Consider the following 24,233-nt stretch of genomic DNA (forward strand, 5'->3'; position numbering starts at 1 on the left):
ACCGAATACCTCCAGTTTTACTCTTTTGTATCACACTAAGTAATTCCATTCCCTCTTTGCTGTTAACACCCTTCAGATATCTCTAAACCTTCTGGTCTCCTTTTAATCATCAATTTAACTAAACTATAATCTTTTAATCTTTCTTCATAAATCAATCCATTACTCAGCCTTGTGAAAACTTTTGTTCTCCCCTGTGCTTGCTGCAATTTATCAACATCTTTCTGATAATCTGGAACTTACTTATACTATCCTATACAAGCTCCGACACAAAAATAAAACAAAATAATGTAGCCGTAAATCTGGCAATAGCATTTGAAGTCAAAGCACACAGGAAAGGTCTGAAAGACTATGCAAATGATAAATCCAGGCTTGTACACCAAGTCAAAGTAAAATATGGTATGACTGACTGCATCATCATGATCAACCCTGATACAGATAAAAAATAAAATTCTGCAAGACTTCCCTTGACTACAAAATGCACTCAAGGATGCAAAGGCTGAAGCTTTGCCATGCAAACTGCATGGTAGGTTCTTGACAGACAGTATGAAGTGAATCATAGGAGAACAATGACTAGAAAAGAAACATGAGCAAATATGGACAGCAAGAAATAAATAAATTTAACAGGTGGGTTATTTTCCCCCCAGAATTATTCTTCAAGAAAAGGAGCCAAATAAGGAATTAACTAGCACACTGTCTATAACAGAGTGGGACAGGGAAAAGATTTTAAGAATACATGAACACTTATTTGAGCTTCAATAAAAAGCGCAAGCTAGAGTCAAGGCAGCGTCACTTATGAAGGATGATTGAGGGGAGGGAGGGGAAAAAAAAAAAAAAAAAAAAGCCATGGCCACGTACAAAAGACACCTGAAATAACCCTGAAAGTTATCTTGAGATTTCTCAAAGGATCTCAAATGAACATGTTGAAGCACCTCACAGCAACTCTAGCCTGGCTACACACCAGAATGATCATCCAAGAATTACATCTACCTGCTTATACTAAAAGCTACAGCCTATAGTATCTTTGGAGAATGGGAAATTTGTGCTTTACTGAAAGCAAGTTTGTTGAACACATAGTTCCTAAGAAAGAGGATGAACACATTCCCCGTGCTTGTTCAGAGTATTACTGTTTCCTCTGGCTTGATTTTAGTAACATTGCAGGACTTTGCATCTAAAATTTAATGGCTCTGCTGTAGAATTCATTAGCTAAGCAAATAGATAACTTGGAACAGATGCATAAAAATAACAGTGAAAAGCTCGGCTGCATTAAAGTGGGACTGGTTCAGTTTAAATCCTAAGTAACTTTACAGAAGAGATATGTAACCATTATAAATTAGAAGCTTGAAAACACAGTAAAATGGTTTACATAAAGCAGGATTAGTAGTCTTGTATTCACTAAAACTTCTCACAAGCTTATTCAATGCTATTTTTAAAAGCTAATTTTGAAATGTCCTTAATGATACCTACAGCTTCACTGGCACTAGAAAAATAACCTCAGAGTTGACAGAGGTGACAAACAGTTCAAGCAGCAGTTTCTCAAACAGTACTGAAAATGGTACGGCTGCCACGGAAGCGAACGCATGAAAGATGCACAGGAGCGGGCCAAGTCCAGCGCCCCTCCTCCAGCAACGCTGAAAGCAGCCTGACCTTGTTGGCATTAGTGAAATTGTTTCCAACGGCTCTAAATGGGGCCACAGAGACCCACAGCTGACAGCCAGTGTCCATGCCGAGTTACGAGCAGTTCAGAAAAAAAGGGGGGAGGGGGTTGAAATGCTGCTTGCATTTATCACCCTTTCCAAGCTGGAATTACTATCTTTGTGTTTTTAGTATGGTGAGGACACTGTTTTTGGTTTAGGAAAAACAAGGTATTTCATTTTAAGGTTACTATGTCCTCTTTCTGTGAGATTGTTTATATTAATCAGCTTAACAGGGAACAATTTGTTCAAATCAGCATTTAGCATTGCAAGTCTAAAAATATCTGTGACGCGGTTTCTTTAAAAGAGTATAAATGCATCTTATTTCAAGTTACTGGTGTGCATACTGGTATAGTGGAAGAAAAAAAATGTTGAAAATTAAGATGTTAGCTGGGGAGAATTTACTTGAAACATTCTACATGAAGAGTGACTAATTTCACGGGAATACATAACAGGTACTGATTTAATAAAATAATAAATAGAAATACAACATTTGTCTTCTGGAAGCATCACGATGTTAGGATCTTCCAAAATCACAAGTTTATTTAATGAAATATCAAACATATCTTCCAGGGAAGGCATTTTCTTTCAGCATCATTCTGGGGGACAAACTTACCTGAAAACTTTTAAACACTTAGCACCTAGTTATACAGCACCTTTCTCCTCTGACGAGTTAGAGCAGGACAGTGAAGTCCCCCGCCCCGGAAAGCTAAAAGGCAAATCTCACAAGGAGGCTGGAGACACCCAACCAGCAAACACCCCCCTCATAACAGCTACTTGCTCTATTTTGCACAGGTGAAAAGCACAGGAACAGCCTGCTAAGTGTGCAGCCAAGTGTTAGAGACCATCGAGGAACTGATTCACGGCCCAGTAGGTTTTCTTTTCCAGCTGCAGCCAGTTGTAAGGAACTCCAAGCTAGGGACACCCTGTGGCTGTGGCTACAAGCAGAACATACTGAAATGACATTTTATTACACACCTTGGCAAGGTTTGATTACTGACATCATCCATTGCCTAAGAATTTAATGGAAGAGTTTTACTTTAATGTTTTCTGTAATTTAAAGGCTTTTTATTATGATGATTCTTGTCCACTGCTCTGGTGACTGAGCTTTTTTCAAAAAATAATATTTATTGAGCAAAGGGTACAAGTAAGATAAACATTCATGGATCAAGTCTGGATAAATATTTATCTTCTGAAACACAATAGCATGAAACCAGCAAGCAACATCAGAATGGCCCTGTAGGACATGCTTCTAAAAGCACTGATGGCATGTTTATCCGGTACTGGTTTTTAGACATACTCAAGCATAGGACCTCCGACTGCTTCCTTGCCATTTCGCATTGCAAGGCAAAGGTAAGGAGCCATCATTGTAACTGAGAGAAAAAAGCAGGATCCTGCCATTCACTTTTTTCACTGTCTTGAGACGCAAGATGCAAAAAGAAATGCACAGTAAAAAAAAAAGTTATGGCATTTTTGGTGGCTCTCTCCAGGGGCTGCAGGACATGGCGGAACTGGTTACAGAAAATAGAAACATTGAGCCAATGTGTCTTCCAGCAAAAATCTACTTCTGCATCAGCTCCAGGCACTGTTTAGACAGAGCTCTTGGCAATTCTGTCTCTCAGTCCTGCCTTTTGAGTTGCCTTCTGAATGTTACCAAGAGCTCTCCAAACACCCCAGCTCCAGCCATCCTTTCCTTGCCCTGGAGATGTGCAAAGCCATTCTGCAGCTGATGATGTTTGTCTGGGGGGATTTGGGGCTCTTAGGTGCTGGAGCTACAGGAACTGAGAACAACCACTAGTTCTCGTATTAATTCCAGTCTCCATAGCAACAGTAATGTTGCTCTTCTCTCAAAACCATTCCCATAGTGCCTTTCCAGGCTGGGGCAAACTTGGGAGCTGGTAGTGCAACACCCTATTTTCCCCTTTACTCCCCTTCTGTGCAAGAAGGCTGCTCTGATCCTAGACTGCTAGTACCTGCTCAGCCGCGCGTTTTGGTGGTTTGCGTTTGGGATAATGCAAGCTTCTGAAGGGCCAGATGAGCAACTGCAAGTTTGAATGATGCTACCAAATAAGCATCATCAGTGGACTTACTCCAAAAGGTAACAGTCAGACCAGGAAAACACACAGTGATGGTATTCACCACAACAGTTCCCATAAAGATGCTTTGCCTTGCAAAATCAGTTCCAAAACACAGCACTGGTTTTGCCTTCTTAGTTTACTGGTGCAAAGCTTGCTGCACAATAAAAGCTCTGCAAGCAGCTGATCTGAATGAAATATGTTTAAAACGACTGAGAGCCAACCTAGCCATCGTTGTGTATGTCAGAGGTCTCCCTTTCTAAAGCATACCACATCAAATACCAACATCGCTGAAATCTAAAGAGCCTGAAAAATGGAAATACTTCCTACATTCACCTATTTTTCCTACAGCCGACACTGAATTAACAAGCCTGGATTAGGGTATATAAATCACCAGAGACAGAACTCCTTTAGTTAAACCATCACTGTGTTCAGCTGAGAGTTTTGGATCCCTTAAAGGGATGAAAATGCAAAAAGACGTGAAAGAGGGTAGTGTGAACCTCATTTTGAGCATGTGGGAGATGGACATCTGGAGTTAACAGAATTGGAAAGGCTCCTTGTGGGAATGGGAACGGCAGCATTTATTGGATATCCTAAAGAAAAATTTATGAAAACCAACTATTTAGTTTTCTTGAGCAAATATATATACACTTTGCAGGGATCTTTTTCCCCCAACACTCATTCACTGTCTGTCTAGACTTCAAAAGGTGTCTCCCAGAGTCTGCTTTTGATTCTTCATTTGAAACAGACCCTGTCTTTCAGGGACAGTGTTATCACCTCAGAGTCCTGAGGAAGTACAGAAATTATTCTGTGCTTTGGGCACCGTCCACAGCATCCTACACTGGATAACAAATTAGTTTTTACCAAGGGAAGCTAACTCAAAGGAAAATTGGATGCTTTGAGCAAGAGAACTCTTTCTCCTTCTGTCCCCATTTATCGTTCCTAAGGATTGTGCTGGAGCACTTCTCCGCTCCTGCAGCTTCTTTCCAACATCTGTTTCACTACACAAGTACATATTTCCACGTTACAGTGGCTGTTGTTAAGATAGACTACATTGTCTCCTCATTCCAAAATCACAAGCAAATCCAAGACCTCTGAAGGTTTCCACCTACACAGCAGCTGTAAAGCTGAGAAAGGTAGACGGCCCTACAAGGGGCAGGGACTCCTCGAGAACCAGACAGGTACAGCCTAGCATGAAAAAAGGCAGCACAAGATACCCACGGAGGATTGCCAGGACAGTGTGAAATGTAGATACAGCCCTACACACCTTATGTCATACCACTCAACCTGAAATGAGTTAAACCACTAAAAACTGAATTATCTAATTCCTGGCCAGTTATTTTGAAAGCACAATTGTATCATGTGGATACAGCATATCTTAGCCTCTTTTCATACACTTTGTTATGGCTGGATCTCTGTAACAACTCATTGAAATTTGTAACACTCTCCACATGCATGACACTAACACAACAGGGCCCTAAACTTATTCAAGAACTGAGTTTCAGACTTTCAGACAGATGAAGCTTTGTACTATACCATCCAAATAAATTACAACTTTGTTCTCCTTCTGCCTACTTATTCCTTTATCTAAAACAAACTGTCAAAATCTCTAAATATAACAGTGAAATAAAAGAACATGAAGTACAGCACAGGTGCTATTAGCACATTAATCTGCTTCAACTAAGAACTGCCAGTGTCTCATTACAAGTAATTCCTACTAAAATGTGCAATCGAGATCCAAATTACCAAATTTATAAGCAAATTATCATTCATCTGAAAACAGTTAACTACAGCCAAGTGGTTTCACTTGCAAGTGTGATTTTAGGTAAGCATACAGAGTGTAATGGATTGTTTTAAAGGGAAATAATTGATGGCACATGGCCCCACTGCATCATCCCATTTCACTGAATCCAGTGACTGAAGCACGAGCACCTTAAAGATGTTTTTCCTGTTAGCATTAGCAACAAAGTGCATCTATTCTCTAAACCTAATCAGACACTTCTTCAAACAATGTATCACTGATACAAGTACCATAAGACAAAAACCATTTTTCATTTAAAGGAACTTCTATTCCTTTACTGTGTAAGCCTTACTCCTGCTGATGTTAAGAACAACATATTTTAAATAAACATGCAATAACTATGAAACTTCATTTGGAAGGAATGACCACATTTAGAAAACAGTTATTTTTCATAATTATTGATATACCTTTTTGTGAAAAACACTGCAGAGTCCTCTCTCTATATCTGGCAGCTTACAAAGAAGATTCTGAATCTGACCAAACACACTGGATTCTGACAGGAGAATTTCAGACACAGCATCAAGTCGGGCATTTATGTCACTGCAAAAGAATAACCATAAGATCAGTAAATAAAACTTTTGTTTCTCTGAAGGCAAGGCTTTATTTTTTTTTTTTTTTTTTAAAAAAAAAACCCTTTTACTAAGCCCACATTCTCATTAATATGTAAGTAAAAAAGTTAAGAAAATACTGTATTTAAGTATGATTTAAAGGATGAAAAACACTGAACATATTCTGGGAAAAATCAGCCCATATCTCACTGGCCACCATTGTTGCAGGCATTTACGGTTGCCATTGCCCTGTATGGATGAAGTGGAAAGAGTAAAAGAAGAACATCCTCATGCTTTTTGTTTTCCAATGCAAGCTGTGCCAGGTAATCCCGTAAGCCACGCTCACAGCCCGACAAGTCTATGGCTGACTCCAGTAAGATGAGAAATGAAGGCTTTAAGGCACCTATATGCTCCGTAGAATAATCAGAGTATCCTGGGTTTTCCCTCTCTATACTCAAAACAGCCCAATTTACACTACAGTGCCCATGTCTACACATTTTTCTAGTGGTGCATACAGTGAGCAATGCTAAAATCTGAATATCCTACCCTAAATTTGCAGACAAGTACCTGGGGGTTAAAAAAAGTTTACATTTTAACAATACATTGTATATTTTCTTCCAACAAGGTATAAATATTTATTAGCATTTAATCCCTCTAGTTTTTATCCAGATCAGCAATTGATAATTACATGAATCAGAACCATGGGATTTTTTTTTCTTTTTTTTTTTCTTTTTTGTAACTGTAAGATTAATCTTCATATATCAGGACTGAAGTCAGTCAACTGGGAAACACTTAATTGAACAAATAATTCCATAGTTGGAATCTGATTTGTGATGTTCCATCAAACTATAAAACTTCAAGACATTCCATTCCTCATTTTAAAATCCCTATATTTGTTCCAGAATAATAATAAAACCAAACACAACATTTTCCTCTGGAGACTAGAAAGTTCAAAGATCACCAGATTCACCATGCTGCTGCTCTGTGTGTCCATCCAGCCACCCTGGTAGGTTAGGGAGAAAGCAGTCATTTGATGCTGCCGCATCATACACTAGCAAAAGGCGTGCAAGGCAGATTCAGCTTGGCCCATGTCTATTCTCACAGACCAGTGAGATGGTTAGATTTCAGCCACCACAGGGAAATTAAAAGTAAATACATAATCAAAATGTAAGATATTGCAGAAGAGCGCCCGTCTTGTTTGTCAGGCATAATGCCCCACAGCTATTACTGCAGAACTGTCATGCCACTTACCACTGTAACTGCTAACAAATACTACGTGTGAGGAATTCAACAAAATTAGGCAGCTCCACAGGTTTCAGACATTACAACAGACTAGCAATCAGAGGCCTACGGCCTTGAAGACAGCACAGTTTAAAAGTCCTTAAAACTTCATTATGCCATATGCAAAAGGGAACATCAGGACTTGATGTGCACTCAGATACACATAAATCTAATGGCATTTAAGTGCCAGGAGTTTTCAGTGACATATTGCTCTATATTAGAACATGAAAACCATTCTTCCATCCATCACAAATGACACCCATCCATCCCTGGAGCAGCCCTGCCATACAGTGCCAAGAATTGCTATGCCTCACCTGCCACCACCTATGTGGAGCACAGAGAACATGGTCTCACTCCTCCGTGACCACTGTGTGAATCAGGGAGGGACTCTGTGCCATCTTCACCCTTGGGCTACTTGGGTAAATTAGCTACCTCTGAACTGGATAGCAGACTCTCAGATCATGCCACAGGCCCCAAAGTATTCCACTATCCTAAGAGACAGTTTTTTCCCAGCACAGAGGAACAGAGAAACACCAGATTTTGCAGGCTCTGCTTAGCAGTCCGGTTACACGTCAAGCAGCAGGAATGCCATCTTCTCCCGGACCACCACTCCATCCCCTTATGTCACCATCACATAATAAAACATTTCTCTTGTTCTTCCGGGCAGTCAGTCAATCTGCAAACTGCAGTGGCAGGAGGCAGCTACCTTCAGTGCAACTGCTCAAACACATGGGTACCATTTTCAGCACAGGACATATCCCAGAGTTTTAAATCCGATCCTTAAGAGCCACAATCACATATCCAGTGTAGGCTGGCAGGGTTACTAAAGGTTATGCAACCAAATAACCATAGAGCAAGCTGCTGGCATCCACACAACATATTCAAGACGGCAGAGATTTAAGCTTTGTGCAGCAATTAGCAAGGCTCTCTGAACTACAGCTGCAGAACAGAAAGGAAATGGATAAGGGTTAATGTCAGTGATGAAGAAATCGAATACTCTGAAGCATGTAGCTTGGAAGCTAGCAAATTGTTACACTGAACTTGGAGAAGATCAGAATGTATCATCAACCACAGTTCCATTTTAATAGAGAATTTTAAAAAATTGCTATGCTTGGAATGTTCTTCTGCACAAAAGATTATTGGACTGCAACATATTATGTTAAATTATAAACACACATACCTTAAAGAAGAAAATAATCTCTATTTTTATTACAAAGAGCACATCTAAACAGCAGAATTATGTTTCAAAACATCGTCACTTCATTTAGCAGCATGATTATATCTACTTGACCAATAGAAAACAATGATATGTAAAATAGATGCAGATATTCAAAAACTCCTCCCTTCAAAGCTTAATCTGCACTTTAATCATCCTCACATATGGCTATGTTACTGTAGCTCCAGTAATCTAAAACTAAGCATCCACACAGTTTTTCTGCTTTAATCCTACAAATAAGAAAGGGTCAGCAGAACAGCATCCAGTATCAAATGACCCATTTTTTCATCTGTAAACAAAACATCCTGGGATTCCTATTTCAAAAGCCAGAAAGTACAGTCCTGTGAAAAATTATGTACAGCTACATATGTATGGGGAAAGAAGGAGAAGCAAGAGAAATGTTAAAAAATTATCCGATAATGGATATCAAAGTATGCTTTTAAACTTAGATATTTATACTTAACCTAATAAACTTTTCCAAGCACCAATATGTTATACTGATCAGACATTAAATTATCTCAAAAGAAATGTGTTCTGCACTGCAGTTACTCAGCACATCTGAGGTACAGTTTTGGGTTTTTAATCTTTGCATCATTTGGAAAAAAATTCTACCACTAGGAAATTTGAAGCTAACATTGTACAAAGAAACTCACTTTATGATAAGAAATTGTCTTGCATTTTATAAACTAGTTACTATTTCATTCTCTATTTTGGTTCAATATTAGCCTATTTTTTCCCATCAGCATAAACTGTGTCAGCAATCTGAATTCTATCCAATTTCCCAAACAATCTTCTCTGAAATAAAGCAACATGAAAAGTCAGTCGATTAAAAGAAATGCTCTGACCTCTGCCATATTCTCCATCTAAGAGCAGCATCATTAATATAATACTAAAATTACTTTGCAATGTATTTAAACATTAACAGATTTAAACAAATTCTAACTCACTACAGAATTTTAGATTCTAGCAGTTTAAGAGAAGTACTTGAAATTAAATCCTGAGGTACCACCCTATTTTATTCTACTGCCAGATATGCAAACAATACAGAAAATCAGCAAATAGGAAAATATTTGAATCCTGAACTAAAAATTATTTTGACATAATAGAAGGCAGCAGATAGGAATATGCTACACTGAATTAACACCTTACCATCTTAACAAACTAAATAGCACAGTAGCAAACAGCAGCCCTGACAGATCTGCTTAGATCTCTCTCTTACAACGAGGAAAAGATAACATGTTTAGATGTGGTAATTATTCATTGTATTTAAAGCATAGCGAGTTTGATGATGAAACTACTACACCAGAAACTACAATATTTTCAGTTACATAAGGTTTTCTCTTTATACAAGTTAAATATTTTCAACACAAAGTTATCAGAAATCTCTTAACTTATGCTAACTGCTGAAAATACATGTTCATTCATTGTAGCAAGGATATAGATCAAGTACAGTGAATGCAAAATATTGAAACTCATTTTAATAGATCTGTTTAGAGACCAAAACAATAAATAAAAGTATCAGTCACAAAAATTTTACACTTGAAAAATATAAAGAAGGTTCAAAACATGAAATGTTGTTTTCCACGAACCCTGTTATCCAGATCAAAGCCTAGCAGCCTCCTCCCTAACTACACCACTTCGAACAAAGAAAACACATTACTTAAACTCTGGAAATATCCACCCTGGCTAGAGAGGGGAGGCGCTCAGCTGTGCCGGGGGAAGCCCCTGAGCCACAAACTGCCCACGCGCACTGAGGCCAAGCAACCCTGCCCCGCTGCCCCGTTCTCACGCCCTTCTCCGGGCATCTGCTACGGGCTACTTTCAAACACAGGACAACATCAAGGCCACACTGACTCCTGTTGCTTTACATTTTCTCTCATTCATACAGTTTGCCTTTTCCTCGACCTTTCTTCAGAACATAGTTTACAGAACAAAATTTCATAGTAGTTTATGAGGTTAGAGAGGCGGGATACTATCCCTTCTGCTTCAAAACAAACTCTCTGCCATAAAAAGCAATTACTGCTATCAAAAACCAAAGTCATGGTGGAATCACCACTAAGCAATCAGTAAACTACATATGTAGGTGTTTTTTCATTTGTTTGGGTTTTTTTAAACAGTGCATCTCTGGCTTTCTACTTCCCCGGTTCTTTTTGGAATCTGGGTACCTTATGGGGTAAATCCTGAATTGTCAGGCTGCGCCGTGACCAATGCCACCACACGCATTTGCAACAACTAAAAAGAACAAACAACTGTAACTATCTGATAATTACTGTGGTGAAATTTAAATGAAACCTAACAAATTAACATCCTTCTGGATCTGTTCATTTGTTTTTCCTACATACAGGAGAAACAGAGTAGCTTACTCTCACATTCATAATGTCTCCTTCCCCTTTACAGAGGTCCAATTTTCCCCTAAATAAACGTGCAGTTATGGGAAGACAATGTTCTTGAATGGATCTCAAAAAGCAATATATAAGTGCTATAAACTTTGTCTTCACATCTGTTAAAAAAATGTATCAAATATGCAAATGGCAATCAAACACTTTTGTTTATGTTCACACACAATATATTTCAGCCATTTGTGCCAAAAAAGGAAACCGTTAGCTACTTTAGCCTACATGAATGAATGCCTGATTACTACATTGATACAGAGTTAGAGACCGCATACAATGGTACCAAAGCACAGCTAGCAAAATCAGTGAATACATGTGAGGATGCTGCAGTTTTTTTCTCTACTACAACAATTTTGAGATTTCAGGCATATGTTATAACCTGCATTTGTGCATTTTATATTGGCACTAATGGTGTAAAATCTTTATGCCTAGGAGGAAAAATTAGCCCATCAAATTCTACTGCATGATGGATGGATTTTATTTCTAAATCACCTCTGCAAAAAAAATCCTAATCTAGCTCTGGATGTTGATGGTATCATATGGTAACCAATTTAGCTCTGAATTAAGATGGGTTCCTTTTAAACACCCTTAGGTAGCTTGTTTTACTGTCCAGATGTCTTTTAGTTACGGGAACAAGGACAAAGTCAAACTTCAAAGACTTTCCTTTCTACTTTGTGCATAGAAGTACATATATATGATGGGACTCAATATATTCAAAATGAGAGGAATTAGATCACTCTATTCTTGTATTAGGAAAGATGCATCATTTCCAATGTTCCTTATAAAAGGAACCTCTTCTTCCCAATTCCATAGTACATCTCCTCCAAATAAAAGCATCTTGCACTAACAGCACCAATTTCACTCTTCCTCCTCTTTAGAGGTAGAGGAGGAACTGTCTAGAGTACTGATTTTGCTAAAGCTGTGGTCATTCTATGCTCTTGCAGGCGAAGTACATTTAGACTAAGAGAAAGAAATTATTAGTACCGTCCTACAAGGCACTGATTCAACCTCAGTAAAAGCATTATGTGTAGCTCTGGTTATGTTCAAAAAAAGAAATTTAAACTGGAAAACATAGGGCACTACAAAGACTATTAGAATCACTGAGAAATGGAAATCTTTTTTTGAAAGGTTTTTTGAAAGGCAATTAAGAATTTGGTTGTCAACTCTCTAAATATCTCAAGGAGGGAAAAAATTGTATATATAAATATCAGCTTTAACTAAAATAAATAAATAAAAATCAAATTTGATCACAAACAAATGCAGGCAAGAAATGACATGGACGTTTCCAACCATTAAAGTCCTATAATCACTTCTTGCAACCAGTGGGTCTTGGAGACAAGAATGCGGAGTTGTGTCCCAGTAAAGCAGGGACACACTGACAGGACAGGGTCAATCTGGGGCTAGAAATGTAAGCTCATCATAAAGAGGCTCCAAGTGTTTGATTTGTTGATATCTCCTTGGGGCACCCAAAAATACAGGCTGGATCAGCATGTATTTGATGTGTTCCAGAATACTATTTAACAAATTAATCCCATGCTTCAGCCTGAAGGAATCAGGCAAGCTGCTTCTGTCCCCCAGGCTTCTTCCCCCTGCGGCAGAGAGAGCAGCCAGGATGCCGGGACGCCCAGCAGGCCTGCGAGCATGCTGAGCTACGTGCTCTCTCCTCCTTGCCTGCGGGCTCGGGATCACGCACAGAAAGCGGGGACAGGGATCTTGGACCCCCACTGCAGCGGGCGCTGCTCACTTTCATTTAACAAATTCCCGGTGATGGCAGAGGCTCAAAACCCCGGTGAAACGTTTGCTCCCTCCTCTCTCCCTGTGACACTGCGCACTCTAAGTTTACTCCAGCACAGCGAGGGTATTCTGCGGCTTGCTGCACACCAGGAGTGACACATATGCCTAAAGCATGGACGTTAACTTGGGGTGATCACACCGGTGATTTTAGGACAGAAGATCTATTTCAACACAGGCTGACAAGGACAAAGTCTGTTAGCTCCCAAAGCTCTGGGCAAGCTTTCAGGGCTGAAGGTTGCCTCACTTCCACATGCTATGTTCAGGACATGCTACTCTCCGTAATTTGCAAGCTTTATACCTCACCACATGAGCTTATTAGAAACCTTGTTACATGAACTTCTACACATCCCATATATAATATACTGAAAAATTAAGAGAGTCAACAAAATATTTTCGAAATACAATTACAAATCAGTCGGTCTGTTTAAGCCACTTCAAACCATAAACACCCTCAAGAAACTGGATATCGCTCCAAAGAGGCAACCAGAGCATTTTGCAAATGAACACACTCACATGTCATATACAGGCCAAACATTTTATCACTTCTGTTTGCCTGCCCTCCCCACCCCACCCAGCCTTTTCAAGTTTTGCACTATAAATGTTTGTATAACCTGTAAACTAAACACTTCCGCAGCACAGAGAAACAATAGCAATTTCCAGGTTATTTTCCACTTAAATAACAAAGTCTCTACCTTCCCCTTGGCTACAGTACTAGAAATGCCACTTCATGAAGTCCGCCCACTGATATTCAAGAGATATTTTACCTTTCCAGGAAAAGACAAGGAAAAAAGAAAAAGAAAGAAAGAAAGAAAAAGCCCACACTCTTATGCAATGCTTTCTACACATACAGGCCGCAGAGTTCTCTGCACAGGAATGAAATTCTACAGAAATTCCCTATAAAGGCTAGAAAGTGCTTTGTATTATGCATCTGTCATTTATCTCAAGTTCTACTTTAAGCACCTAGGCACAACTTTATTGGCTTTATAGCCTGATTTATTATGGAAATAACAAACCTTCACGTGACTGAGCTACCCATCTGCATTTTTCAGTCTGAACCCTTTGTTAAATTCCAAGCAACTTTAATAAGTGGACTAAAGTGTTACTTTGGTCTCAAGGAAACAGAATTTCTACTAACTGCGCAAGAAGCAAAAGCTGCGCAAAGCGCACAGGCATAAATTAATACCCAGCGAGGGAAAGGATGTAATATTAGTTCAATAGTTACCTGCTCTGTTTGGACTCCTGCCTGGCCAAGCCGCAGAGCTGCAGTTTGGAGCCAGCCATACCACTTTACTTAGGGAATAGGAGGGGGAGATGCAGGAATTGAGGATGGGAGGGAGTAACCATGGGCATAACAGACAGACAGGAGAAGGCACATTTTACAGAGATAAGGCTTCAGACAGTCCATGTGTAGAGGAACAACTTTTTTATACTTACCCATACTGCAGCTATAAAATGACACATCCATTGTATACATCAACAAAACACATGAAAACAAGCTAACCAGACTGTAGGCCTACAATACGCTTATCTTTCTCCTCTTCCTCTAGCTATCCAAAAAGCACTGACTGTTTCACGTCAACTTCAGAGATTCTGAAATTCATGTAAATTTTGCATTAGGAAAAAACAAACTTTTAAATGTTACACACACCTGTGTTTCCTGAGACCAGTGCCTTAGACTATCAAATACGATTATACACATCTCTTCTCCTGATGAAAGCCCATGGCCTCACAAGGAAACAGCATGTTTTATTCAATTAAAAGTGTTCCAACCACCCCAGCTTACTAACTCTTTTTCTTTCCATTCCCCTTACAGAAGTTAGGCAAAAGAGGAACTCATTGGAATTCACATTTCAAAAGCAAGATAGACAACGCAAGATAACTTCTCTGTAGTTTATACAAACAACAACTTTCCTGATTCCTCATAAAAACCTCAGTCCTCCATGACTAATACATTCTTATCTCTGTCATCTTTGTAGAACAAGGTGAATAAATGAGAACATTGCACCTTCCTTGGTTAAGCCAATTTTTTTTAGAATTGCACATGCCTCATGTTTAAAGCCTCTTCTTGGAATCTCAAAATATGTAACATCACTGATGACCTAATGGATATCTTCAAGTTTGCCCAAATAAGATACCTGTACACATTTTACCACTTACTCAAAGCTAGTATATTGTTTCTCCCCTGGAAATCTAGTCATCATCCCAAGTGATTTTCAACTACCAGGTATAAAGTGGTAATCACACCCTCTCACTTTCTGATACACCAAGGGAAATGCACCCACTCACTAACTGGAAAAGACGCACTACAGAAATGCTACTTCCACTGCAAAAGTCACTCCAGGAGGCACAGGTGAATTACAATTACAGACTGCTCCCTAACTGCATCTGCGTGCATTACTGGAAACAATACTGCCAAATGTCTGACGCACTTAAGCACATGAAATTACAACTTACAGTCAGGAATGGAGAAATACACAGAAACAAGGTACCCTTTTAGCTCCAGCTAAGGAGTAGTATTATATCTTAAACCACAGAATTTCCATCCACGCTGAGAACACAGGCTCAACACGGAAAATATCGATTCCCTAACAGTAACAAAGAGCAAAGGGGAAAGGGGAGGAACCAAAACTGCAAAAAGCCAGTTTTGCATGGAGACCAAGAACTTTAATTAAATTTACTGGTTAAGAGAAAAAGCCTTAAGTCCCCCCAAAGCAGCTTTCTATCTGTGACCAGATAAGGACTCTGTCTGCTTTATTGCTGAACTGTATGTCACCTGGTGTGCCACACACGCGATCACTTGGCAAAATGGTTAGAGGCCATTTTTGCTTTTCCAGGCCCTGTCCTCCGTGATGTGACTGTACCTGCCAGAGCCTGTGCTCTGGCTCCCCCCACTGACAACTTTATAAATACAGTTCCCAAAAGGCTGTAGGGTCCCTCCACTGCTGAAAAACAAACAACATCTCAAAATTACTTAGGTAAAGTGGCCCAGAAATTCCATCCGGCCACCTAATAAACTTCCAAAAAGTCTCATACCATTTCAGAAAAGTACATCGGAAACATTTGTTTAAAGTAAGTGAAAACATGTTCTAGTTATCTTGCACAATACAAGCTATTGCCAGAAGAAAAAAAAAAGGGTGGGGGGCACTGAAATCTGCATGTTAAATCCCTGAGAGAAACTGGACCATGATACTTTCTAACCAGCACAGCTCTTATTAAGGAAAAGGTGACTCCAATATTCCACAACAATAAAATAGGAGGAACAAAAGAGTTAGTTTTGTACTTTTTTTTTGTTGTTGTTAAACACTAGTGACAAAGATCCCTACAAAAAGGCTAATAAAAAACCCTAAATAACCATGGTGCAGAAATATAGTGCTGTAACATATTAAAATTAGTCAAGACAAAAAATGCTTCTGAAGAAACATTCACTGATTACCAACAACAGCAAGAAGCTAAACAGTAGGATAGCTCACTGTTTCTCTAAGACCTGCCTTTTATTAGCAAATCAAAAACAAATGCAAAATAGAGGGGAACAAACTATTCTGGTTAACCAAACCAAGAGAAATTTCTTTATGAAACAGCTGAAGCGAACAACACAACAACTGAGTAGGTTCTTCATCCACAGTTCTCAGGGAATGCACATTCGAAGGGAGTAGATCCAAAAACTTAAAATATAGGCAACGAACATCACACAGAACGACTCTAATACTGTTACTTATTACATATTCAAGTTCAAGACTCCAACAGAGACTGCAAAGAGAAATTAGAAAAGACAGAGACTGTTTCAAGCCAGAGACAAATACAGACAAACACAGTAGTTATTACAGAATAAATCATTTCTAAAGCCTTACATAATAAGCACAGCTCAAAATACAACAGTGAGCAAACAATTAGCACATTTCCAAACTAATAAAAGGAAATAACTTGCATATGCAACAGACTGCATACAGGAGTAACAGAAACATCCACAACTACATTAGAACAAATAAAACAGATCAAGGATGTAAATCCTTCTGTGGCAAGAGAGACATCAAACACTGACTGGCAAGTTTAGGAACAAAACATTGGCCAGGAGGTCATCCTCAACCACTGCCGGAAGGAGGATCCTGGATCAGACCGGTACCCAATCAGACCCTGCATAGCAATTTCTAACCGGCTCCAACACTACTGTTACTGAACTCCTTGGATGCTCTGTGGCCAAACAGAGAGGTCTAACTCTTTCAGACCTTTACACACAACAACCACATCTTCTGCCATTTCATTTCCTTTGTAAACTCTGCTGTGGTTCTCAGACCTTAGAGAAAAATAAATACATCGGCCATATTCAACTTCATAATTTTGAAATATCGATTTAACAAAAAGTAAAGAGATATTTCACCTCGATTTCATAAGAGGCTGGGCTACCCATTTCTTCAGTCTCCGACGTCCAAAGGAAGTTTTAGTATGATCCAAGACCCAGAGTAGGCTTCCTTTTGTTTTCATATCAGTCTAAAATAATAAAAATAGCCCTGCTATTTTTAACTGAACAATCAACCATATATCTATAAGATTTTCACAATACTACTTAAACATTCTGTTTACACTTTAAGATACTGCAACTACAACATGTCCCTCTACTCATTTTTTTTCCCCGCAAATAATGCCTTATCTTCAGCAGTCCTAAGATGCTTGAGTACCTATTTCCTCTAGCCAGAAATCGTTTTCAGAAAATAACTGGAATAAATTCCACAAGTTAAATTAGATCAATGCATAAACCAGCAGCACAGAATAAAAACAAACCCTACTACAGTCAGATCACTCAACTGCAGTTGCTCAAGAACTTTCAAATTTTAGGAAGGCTCTTTGCTAGTCAACATGCAGTAAGGTTCCTAATTCATACTAAAAGTCAGTAGAGATTAACTGTCATTTATGCATCTGAAAAAGCACTCTTCCTCCAGTTTTATCCCATCTAAAATAATTTAAACTTTCTAACTTAGATTTTCAAGCTAATTTAATTAACTTCATTGGGAACAATACATCAAACAGCTCTGGAAATATCAGTACGTATTAACAAATCATTACACTTGTCCTTACCTGATTCTGTAAAATTTCAAGATTTTTCATCGTTGTCGCATTAATTGTCATGTATTCAGCTTCACTTGACAACCGTTTGAAACTACTGGGCAGGGGGGGAGAATTTCAGATGTTAAATTTTAAATATGGGAGCAGACATAACAATGAAACACTACCAAGTCTCTCACATTAGAGAATTCATCAAACATATGAACCAAAAAGAGATCAAGTAAGAAAACAGAATCTGTTCAAATAAATAAAACAATTGTACACTAATAACATCTTTTATTTTACTGTTTGGGAAAATGAGATTTAAAGAATCACTTGCCCTACTTTCTACAATCACTCTGACAAAGCTCAGAATAAAATCCAGCTCTCCTGTCATCTTCTAATCCTGACCCACTAAATGGTTAAGGAAGCATCCCTTCTTCAGTTTATGAAGCAACTGAAGTAGTACATACTTTTGTTAGTGCTCTGTTATGGTCACTGTACTTACAGTATTAGAAGCAGGGCTAGGATTAAGAATTTATACTTTGAGAGTCAAGCAGATTTTAATATAACTCGAAACAGCATATCAAAATACATATTTGTGTATTTTACAACTAAAAATAATTTAAAGTCTGTTAGTATAATTATTGAGGAAACTAAAAATAGGGTATATTTAAACTATTTCCTCTTATCTTTACTATGACATAACCATGACCAAAATGACTTGACTTTTTGACATTAGCTAACAGAACAAGAAAAGACCAGCCCAACAAGTTATGATTTCTACATATAGCTAAAGCAAAACCAGAATAGAACCAAACTTAATAAAACAATGATATTAGACGTGAAAATTATCTCAGTCTCAGACATATACTTGCGGTAGTTGGGACAGAAAAGGGAAGTACAAGATACTCACTAAATGATTTTGACAAATCAAGCCATGATTGTCTAGGTTAATCATACTGCTGACTGCTCTTTGCACAAAATCTAGGACACTCTTTCTTTAGTTGTCTTAGCCTGAGAAGAATGACTTGCTGGGTAGGATTTAAAACTGTTTTCTTGACTTTACAAAAAATAAATAAATAATAAAAAAATCAATGTGCTGGATTGTAAGGTCTCTTGGGCAGGGCTGCTCAAATTTCTGTTAGGCATAGAGCTGCATTATTACTATATTAAAAAAAAAAAAGGACTAAAACTTACAGAAACATGAAATATTCTGAGACTAATGTTACATGTTCGTGTTGCATGCACCTGTTCAGACCTGCTAGTAATTTTGTTCCTGAATAATGGGTCAAATTTTCTGCAGAAATTAAAGACAAAAGTAGGTTCAGCTGAATGCCCTCAAGAAGTTCTGGAGTAGTTTGAAAGTACAGCTGATTCAGAACGGTACCCCATACACAGCATTATTCTGCTCCAGTGTGCCATCTCAACAATCAGCAAAGTTGACCCACAAAACAAAATCTTAGAGGCAAAAGCAGCAGAACTTTCCAAAGGAGACAATATTATGAGCAACAAAAGAATATTCTCTTTTATTATCTTCAGTCATAGCTGCTGGTACTGGCAAAGATTAAATGAGAATGATCTCTCCTTGGCTCTGAATCCCTATAACCAATGCTGAATCCTACCCACCCCTCCAAAGCACCTCTTTAACCTCCAGGACTTACCTAACTCAGGGTTTCCTGAGTTACTGCCACTACTCAATTCTGTCATCCCTTAAACCCAGCCAGGTCAGAACTATGTCTTTTTTTACTTCTTCCTGAAAGCATAAAAGATGCTTTTGGCTGCTTCTATCAACTCTCAATTATCCATGAGCAACTCTCAAGATCGTGAATTTACTAGCTCCTGTTGGGAGCTGGGGCTGAGGCCCAGTGCTTCAGAGCACTTAACCCAGAACGTACTCCATTCACAGCAGGCTTGCTCTCTGATGGCATTTAAAGTCAACTACCTATGCTTCCGGGCAAAATCCGTTTAGTAGTCTTTCAAAAGCAAATATGCTAATGTTGTTCTCACAACATAAATTATGTACGCTTTATATTATCCAGGTGTTTGTTTCCTCTGCGTTACTCCACCTTGCTATTAACCCTAGTAATTGAGAGCTAAGAGTACATGAATAGCAGCCAAGATCAGCTGCAGAATATGCCCAGCCAACAATTCTAGATGTCATAGCACAGAACTTCTTTTGCTTCCTACACCTTCATCTTCCTTCAGCTTGGGTCAGAACTTGATAAAAATGTGAAAGAAAGACTTTTTGTAGGGAATTTAGGGACTGAAATAGCGTGAGAAGAAGCCTCAAAAGAAGTATTAAGTCAGTGTTGGTTTTGCAGCAAGAGTATCAACAAAAATCCTTGCAAGAAATTCTAACGTGCTGCTATTAGACATCCTCTGCATTAGTGAAAGTGACCCTTCAAAGTCACTCCATCCAGAGCACAAGACAACAATTCCTTTTATAGATAACAAAGGTGTGGCCTGAGCTGCAAAGAACAGACTTACAGCTCTCTCAAGTACTTAAACAGCACAAAACAGGAGTGATGGAACTAGCTGGTAATTCCACCTCCGAAGAGTAAGCCAAGGTAGGATCCTGCCATCTGGGCTGAGAAAATAAAAAGAGAAAACAAAAAGAAATAAAAATTTCTAGTAAGATTTAGGAGACGTTTGGGGAATACCCATGAGAAAGTGGGTCCTACTCCTAAAATAATTTTTCAGAGTAGAACCATACTTGAAGATGTGTATTAAAAGGTTATTATGATTGCTTTATGACAGTAAGCTGCAACCTCAAACTTTGATTCTTATATGCTACCTGTGAAACTGTATCTTCTTGGTCATTCTGCATCCTAAGAGGCTTATAGTGGAGGGCATTTTTCATGCTTTACTTATTATTCACTCCACCAGAGATTTTACATATAGTTTCACAGTCACTAACTCATCCTAAATGAATGTAAAGTTATTCAGATCAGTAGTTTTCAAGTACTTTAATTTTGCAAATCTCTGAAAAACTTTCCAGTGAAGCTGCAGGGCACTCTATTGAGAGACTACTAAGCAGCAGATTTTCTTTGCTCAATTATCTTTTACAGACCTCTAGAGTCCATGTCTTACAGACTTCTAAGGGTGAATGAACCACAGAACAAAATTACGTATTTAGACAAGAGTTGCAGGAATCTACATTTAGCTATAAGGAGTAAAAACATGTCTCCCTTTATTTCTCAGAAGCACTAGCTTTAGGTATGAAAGACATTTACCAGTGTCTAAGTAGTCCAGGCTTGAGGTCCTTCCCTATGTTTTATATTTAATTAATCAGAATTTTAAATTTATTAGTGAATATTGCCACAGGGCTAGAATTTCTGATCTGGATCCCTGATGTAATGGGAACCCAGAAACTCCAAGAGAAAAATAAGAACAAAACAAAGCAAAAAAACCTGAAAAAAGCAAAATATAGAACAAGTACAGAAATAAGATGACCTGTGAAAGATTAGGAGAGACAACAATAACCTCCACTATTTTTATCCTGAATTACTTTTCTCCTCTTGTGCCACTGAACTCCCCCCTCTCTAACTAAACACGTGCGCTGTCTTGGATGGCTTTCCTCACACGCAGCCTTGGCACTCCGACAACTCCAAACTTCTGGAGTGCAAGAGGCTCCACCTGCCACCCTTATTCTGTGGTCTTGAATTATAAGGCAAACCCTCTGCTGGGCATCTTTACTTGGGGCCTGAAACCATGCCCTCCCTTTTCTGTCCCCCATCATCCTGAGCTGATGTTGAAACCTCCCAGTACTTCTCAAAGTTTTATAGACGGTACATAGTAGGTGTGGGCAAACAGACCTATGCATAGTCTTGCATGAATGTTTCTGAACTCATCAAGGCACAAGAGAGATGAAAACCACATGTACACCATGCCTCCCTTGAAAATGCAAGGATGTCCACCACCATTTTGAGATGTGTGAACTTGCATTTCGATTCCACTAACCTTAAATTAATCTCCCAAACTCCCACTCCTACTGTATAGTATAATAAACCATTTCCTCTCTCACTGAAGTGTTTCCCTGCTTCTTCTCCTCCCTCAAAGCCATATCAGCCCTCTTCTTCCTCCCCTCTTTCACTTCTGTTTGTCTTCTACTGGTAGTAGACAGTCTATACTCATAGTGGTAGTTCTCCAGTCCCAAAGCTACTCCTGTCTTTGACAAAGATAACTGGCTTTTCCATTCCCAGCCACTTCTGAAGTTTATGTATCACTGGTCTAACTTTAAGAGCTACAAATACCATCTCTCTTTTGTCTCCCTGTGTTGGAAACCACATAGGTAAAATAAAAATACACTGCGAGGCACTTCCCAGCAACTGCTGTGCAACAGAGGATTTTCAAGCAAAGGTGGGTGCCCAGCTGTCCTTGGAAGTCTGTTCTAGATGTGTACCAGCTTCTTGTCAAAAGCCAATAAAGGTCTTTCATTACTTAAGGCTACCAGAATACACATCGACAAAAAGTTCTCATTCATTAGAATTCATTAGAAAAGAAATACTTGCTGCAACAGCTCCAATGCAGCCTAACCATATCCCAAGGCCCTACAGTGTCAGAACTCCTTTATTTCATTTAATTCTGCTTTATTTAGGACCTTAAAGCTGGATTTAAGAATTTTCAGTTGAATAGTAAAACAAAATGAGGTTCTCCGTAGTAAAGAGGATCCCTCATCACTTATGTGATGCTTCATGATTCTTTATTAATCTCGGCTGGAATTTTGTTGATTTGGGAGAAGGGTTTTTATTTGGGGAAGGTATGCAGCTGGTATAATGAAAATTTTTTTAAATTTTTCTTATCAAGTACGTCTTTTTCATCCAGATGTGTGTCACTTACATCCAAAAAGTTCTCAGCAACTGCAAACTATCTCAACTCCAACTTCATGCTCACCGATTCATCAGTATATGCTCACTGACCTGAATTCTCCTAAGAATTTTGGGTTGCATGTCAGTACAATGGAAGTGTTTCTCTTATATTTCCTGCAGAATTGCAGAGAATCCTCAAATCTGAAACCCTTTCCTTAAAAGGCTTTCCCTTTTCAGAACTTATAATATATTTCATTGACATTAGAAAAAGTATTGAAGTTGAGTTTGGCCCAGTATTTTCATATATGAGACACTAAAAACTGCAAGTAGAATTCAAGAACCTATCAGATAGCCAAAGCAGTAAAGGCTTCAGAAATAAATACAGCAGAATCCAAGTTCCTGAGTGCAGGAGCTAAGTTGCCTCAAAGTATATATATCTTCTTTCTTTACAGCATATCACCAAGATATCAAAAAGTTCACTGCCTCTCCACTCGGATGCTCTTCTTGCTCACACATTCACATCAAGTCTATTAGAGCAACCTCCAGCAGGCAAATGTCAACTATAAGATTTAGCACTTTTCCTTCCCGATCCGTAAGCGTACTTGATTTTAGGCTGCACCTATTACAAATGTCAGCGGTTATACAAGCCCTCATGTGATGCTGCTGCTCCTCTGCTACTGGATTGCTTCTACATGAAACAATAATTTTGTATTTTCCCCCCACCTGAAAGAACACCTTCTTAATGTGTGACTGCACATAAGATACTGTTGCAACAGTGATCTGTAAGTGCAACCATGGAAGGGACTTTGCTTTGGAGTTCACTTTCTTCTTCAGAAGCTCTCACAACAAGATTTCTCCAGATGCAACTTCTACCTCTCCACCCAAGCACTTTCCATAACACTTATAAGAGGATGAGCTGGAAGACCACAGATTAGAGTGCTCCTTGAAGGACAGTGGAGAGGGAGGCTTAAAAGATGCCACAGGAAATTTTTCCTCTCAAAGGACCTATGAGCCCAGTGAAGCTTATGTTGACATTTTAATGATATCTGGAGTGTGTGTGGGGAAAAAGGAGAATTGGGGGAGAAAAGCCATTCAAAAAAATCAGAAAACCCAGGTGTATATGCTATAGTTTTCAAATATTTCAGCAGATATTTGAAAAGTGTTTAAGGCTGACATCTGCAGTCACTTTTTAATGCAGTTGCATTAAAAAAAAAGAAAAAAACTCTTTTAACGCAGGAGCCCATCAAAACGAGGTTTGATACTGTAAGAATCTCATTTAACATATGAATTATCTACAACTGACACTAAGTATTTGTAGGTTTCTAGTTTGCAGTCAGGCTTACTTTGTTAAAGCCTACCTGCCCACAGGACAGAGGAATACCAAGACAGCCAAGAGAATATTTTGCATAGGACCCATTACAAATAAAGCTGATTTTAATAAAGCATTTAACAAACCCTAATGGCATTTTTAAACCTATGCCAAGTACGATAACCATCCTTTATAATTGTGCAGAATGGTTTACAAAATGAGTAGTTATACCTTTCCATTTTCTTTGAACACATCTGCATAATCCCATTAGGAATTT

At 38.7% G+C, this 24,233-nt stretch overlaps 1 protein-coding gene across 4 annotated transcripts in view; it reads right to left on the minus strand.

Moving 5' to 3' along the window:
- Positions 1–24,233, minus strand: part of LOC112983664 (DNA mismatch repair protein Msh3) — a 118,872-nt gene that overhangs the window by 49,148 nt on the left and 45,491 nt on the right. For 3 of the 4 annotated variants that reach the window (XM_064500066.1, XM_064500063.1, XM_064500067.1), the window contains exons 11-13: positions 17,870–17,954; positions 17,175–17,284; positions 5,975–6,107 (exon numbers count right to left, since the gene is read on the minus strand). In XM_064500066.1, coding sequence (XP_064356136.1) covers positions 5,975–6,107; positions 17,175–17,284; positions 17,870–17,954 — 328 coding nt within the window. The remainder of the gene's footprint in view (positions 1–5,974; positions 6,108–17,174; positions 17,285–17,869; positions 17,955–24,233) is intronic. The other variant, XM_064500065.1, reaches the window with a different exon arrangement.

This window comes from Dromaius novaehollandiae, chromosome W (assembly GCF_036370855.1).
Source record: "Dromaius novaehollandiae isolate bDroNov1 chromosome W, bDroNov1.hap1, whole genome shotgun sequence".
Taxonomy (NCBI): Eukaryota; Metazoa; Chordata; class Aves; order Casuariiformes; family Dromaiidae; genus Dromaius; species Dromaius novaehollandiae.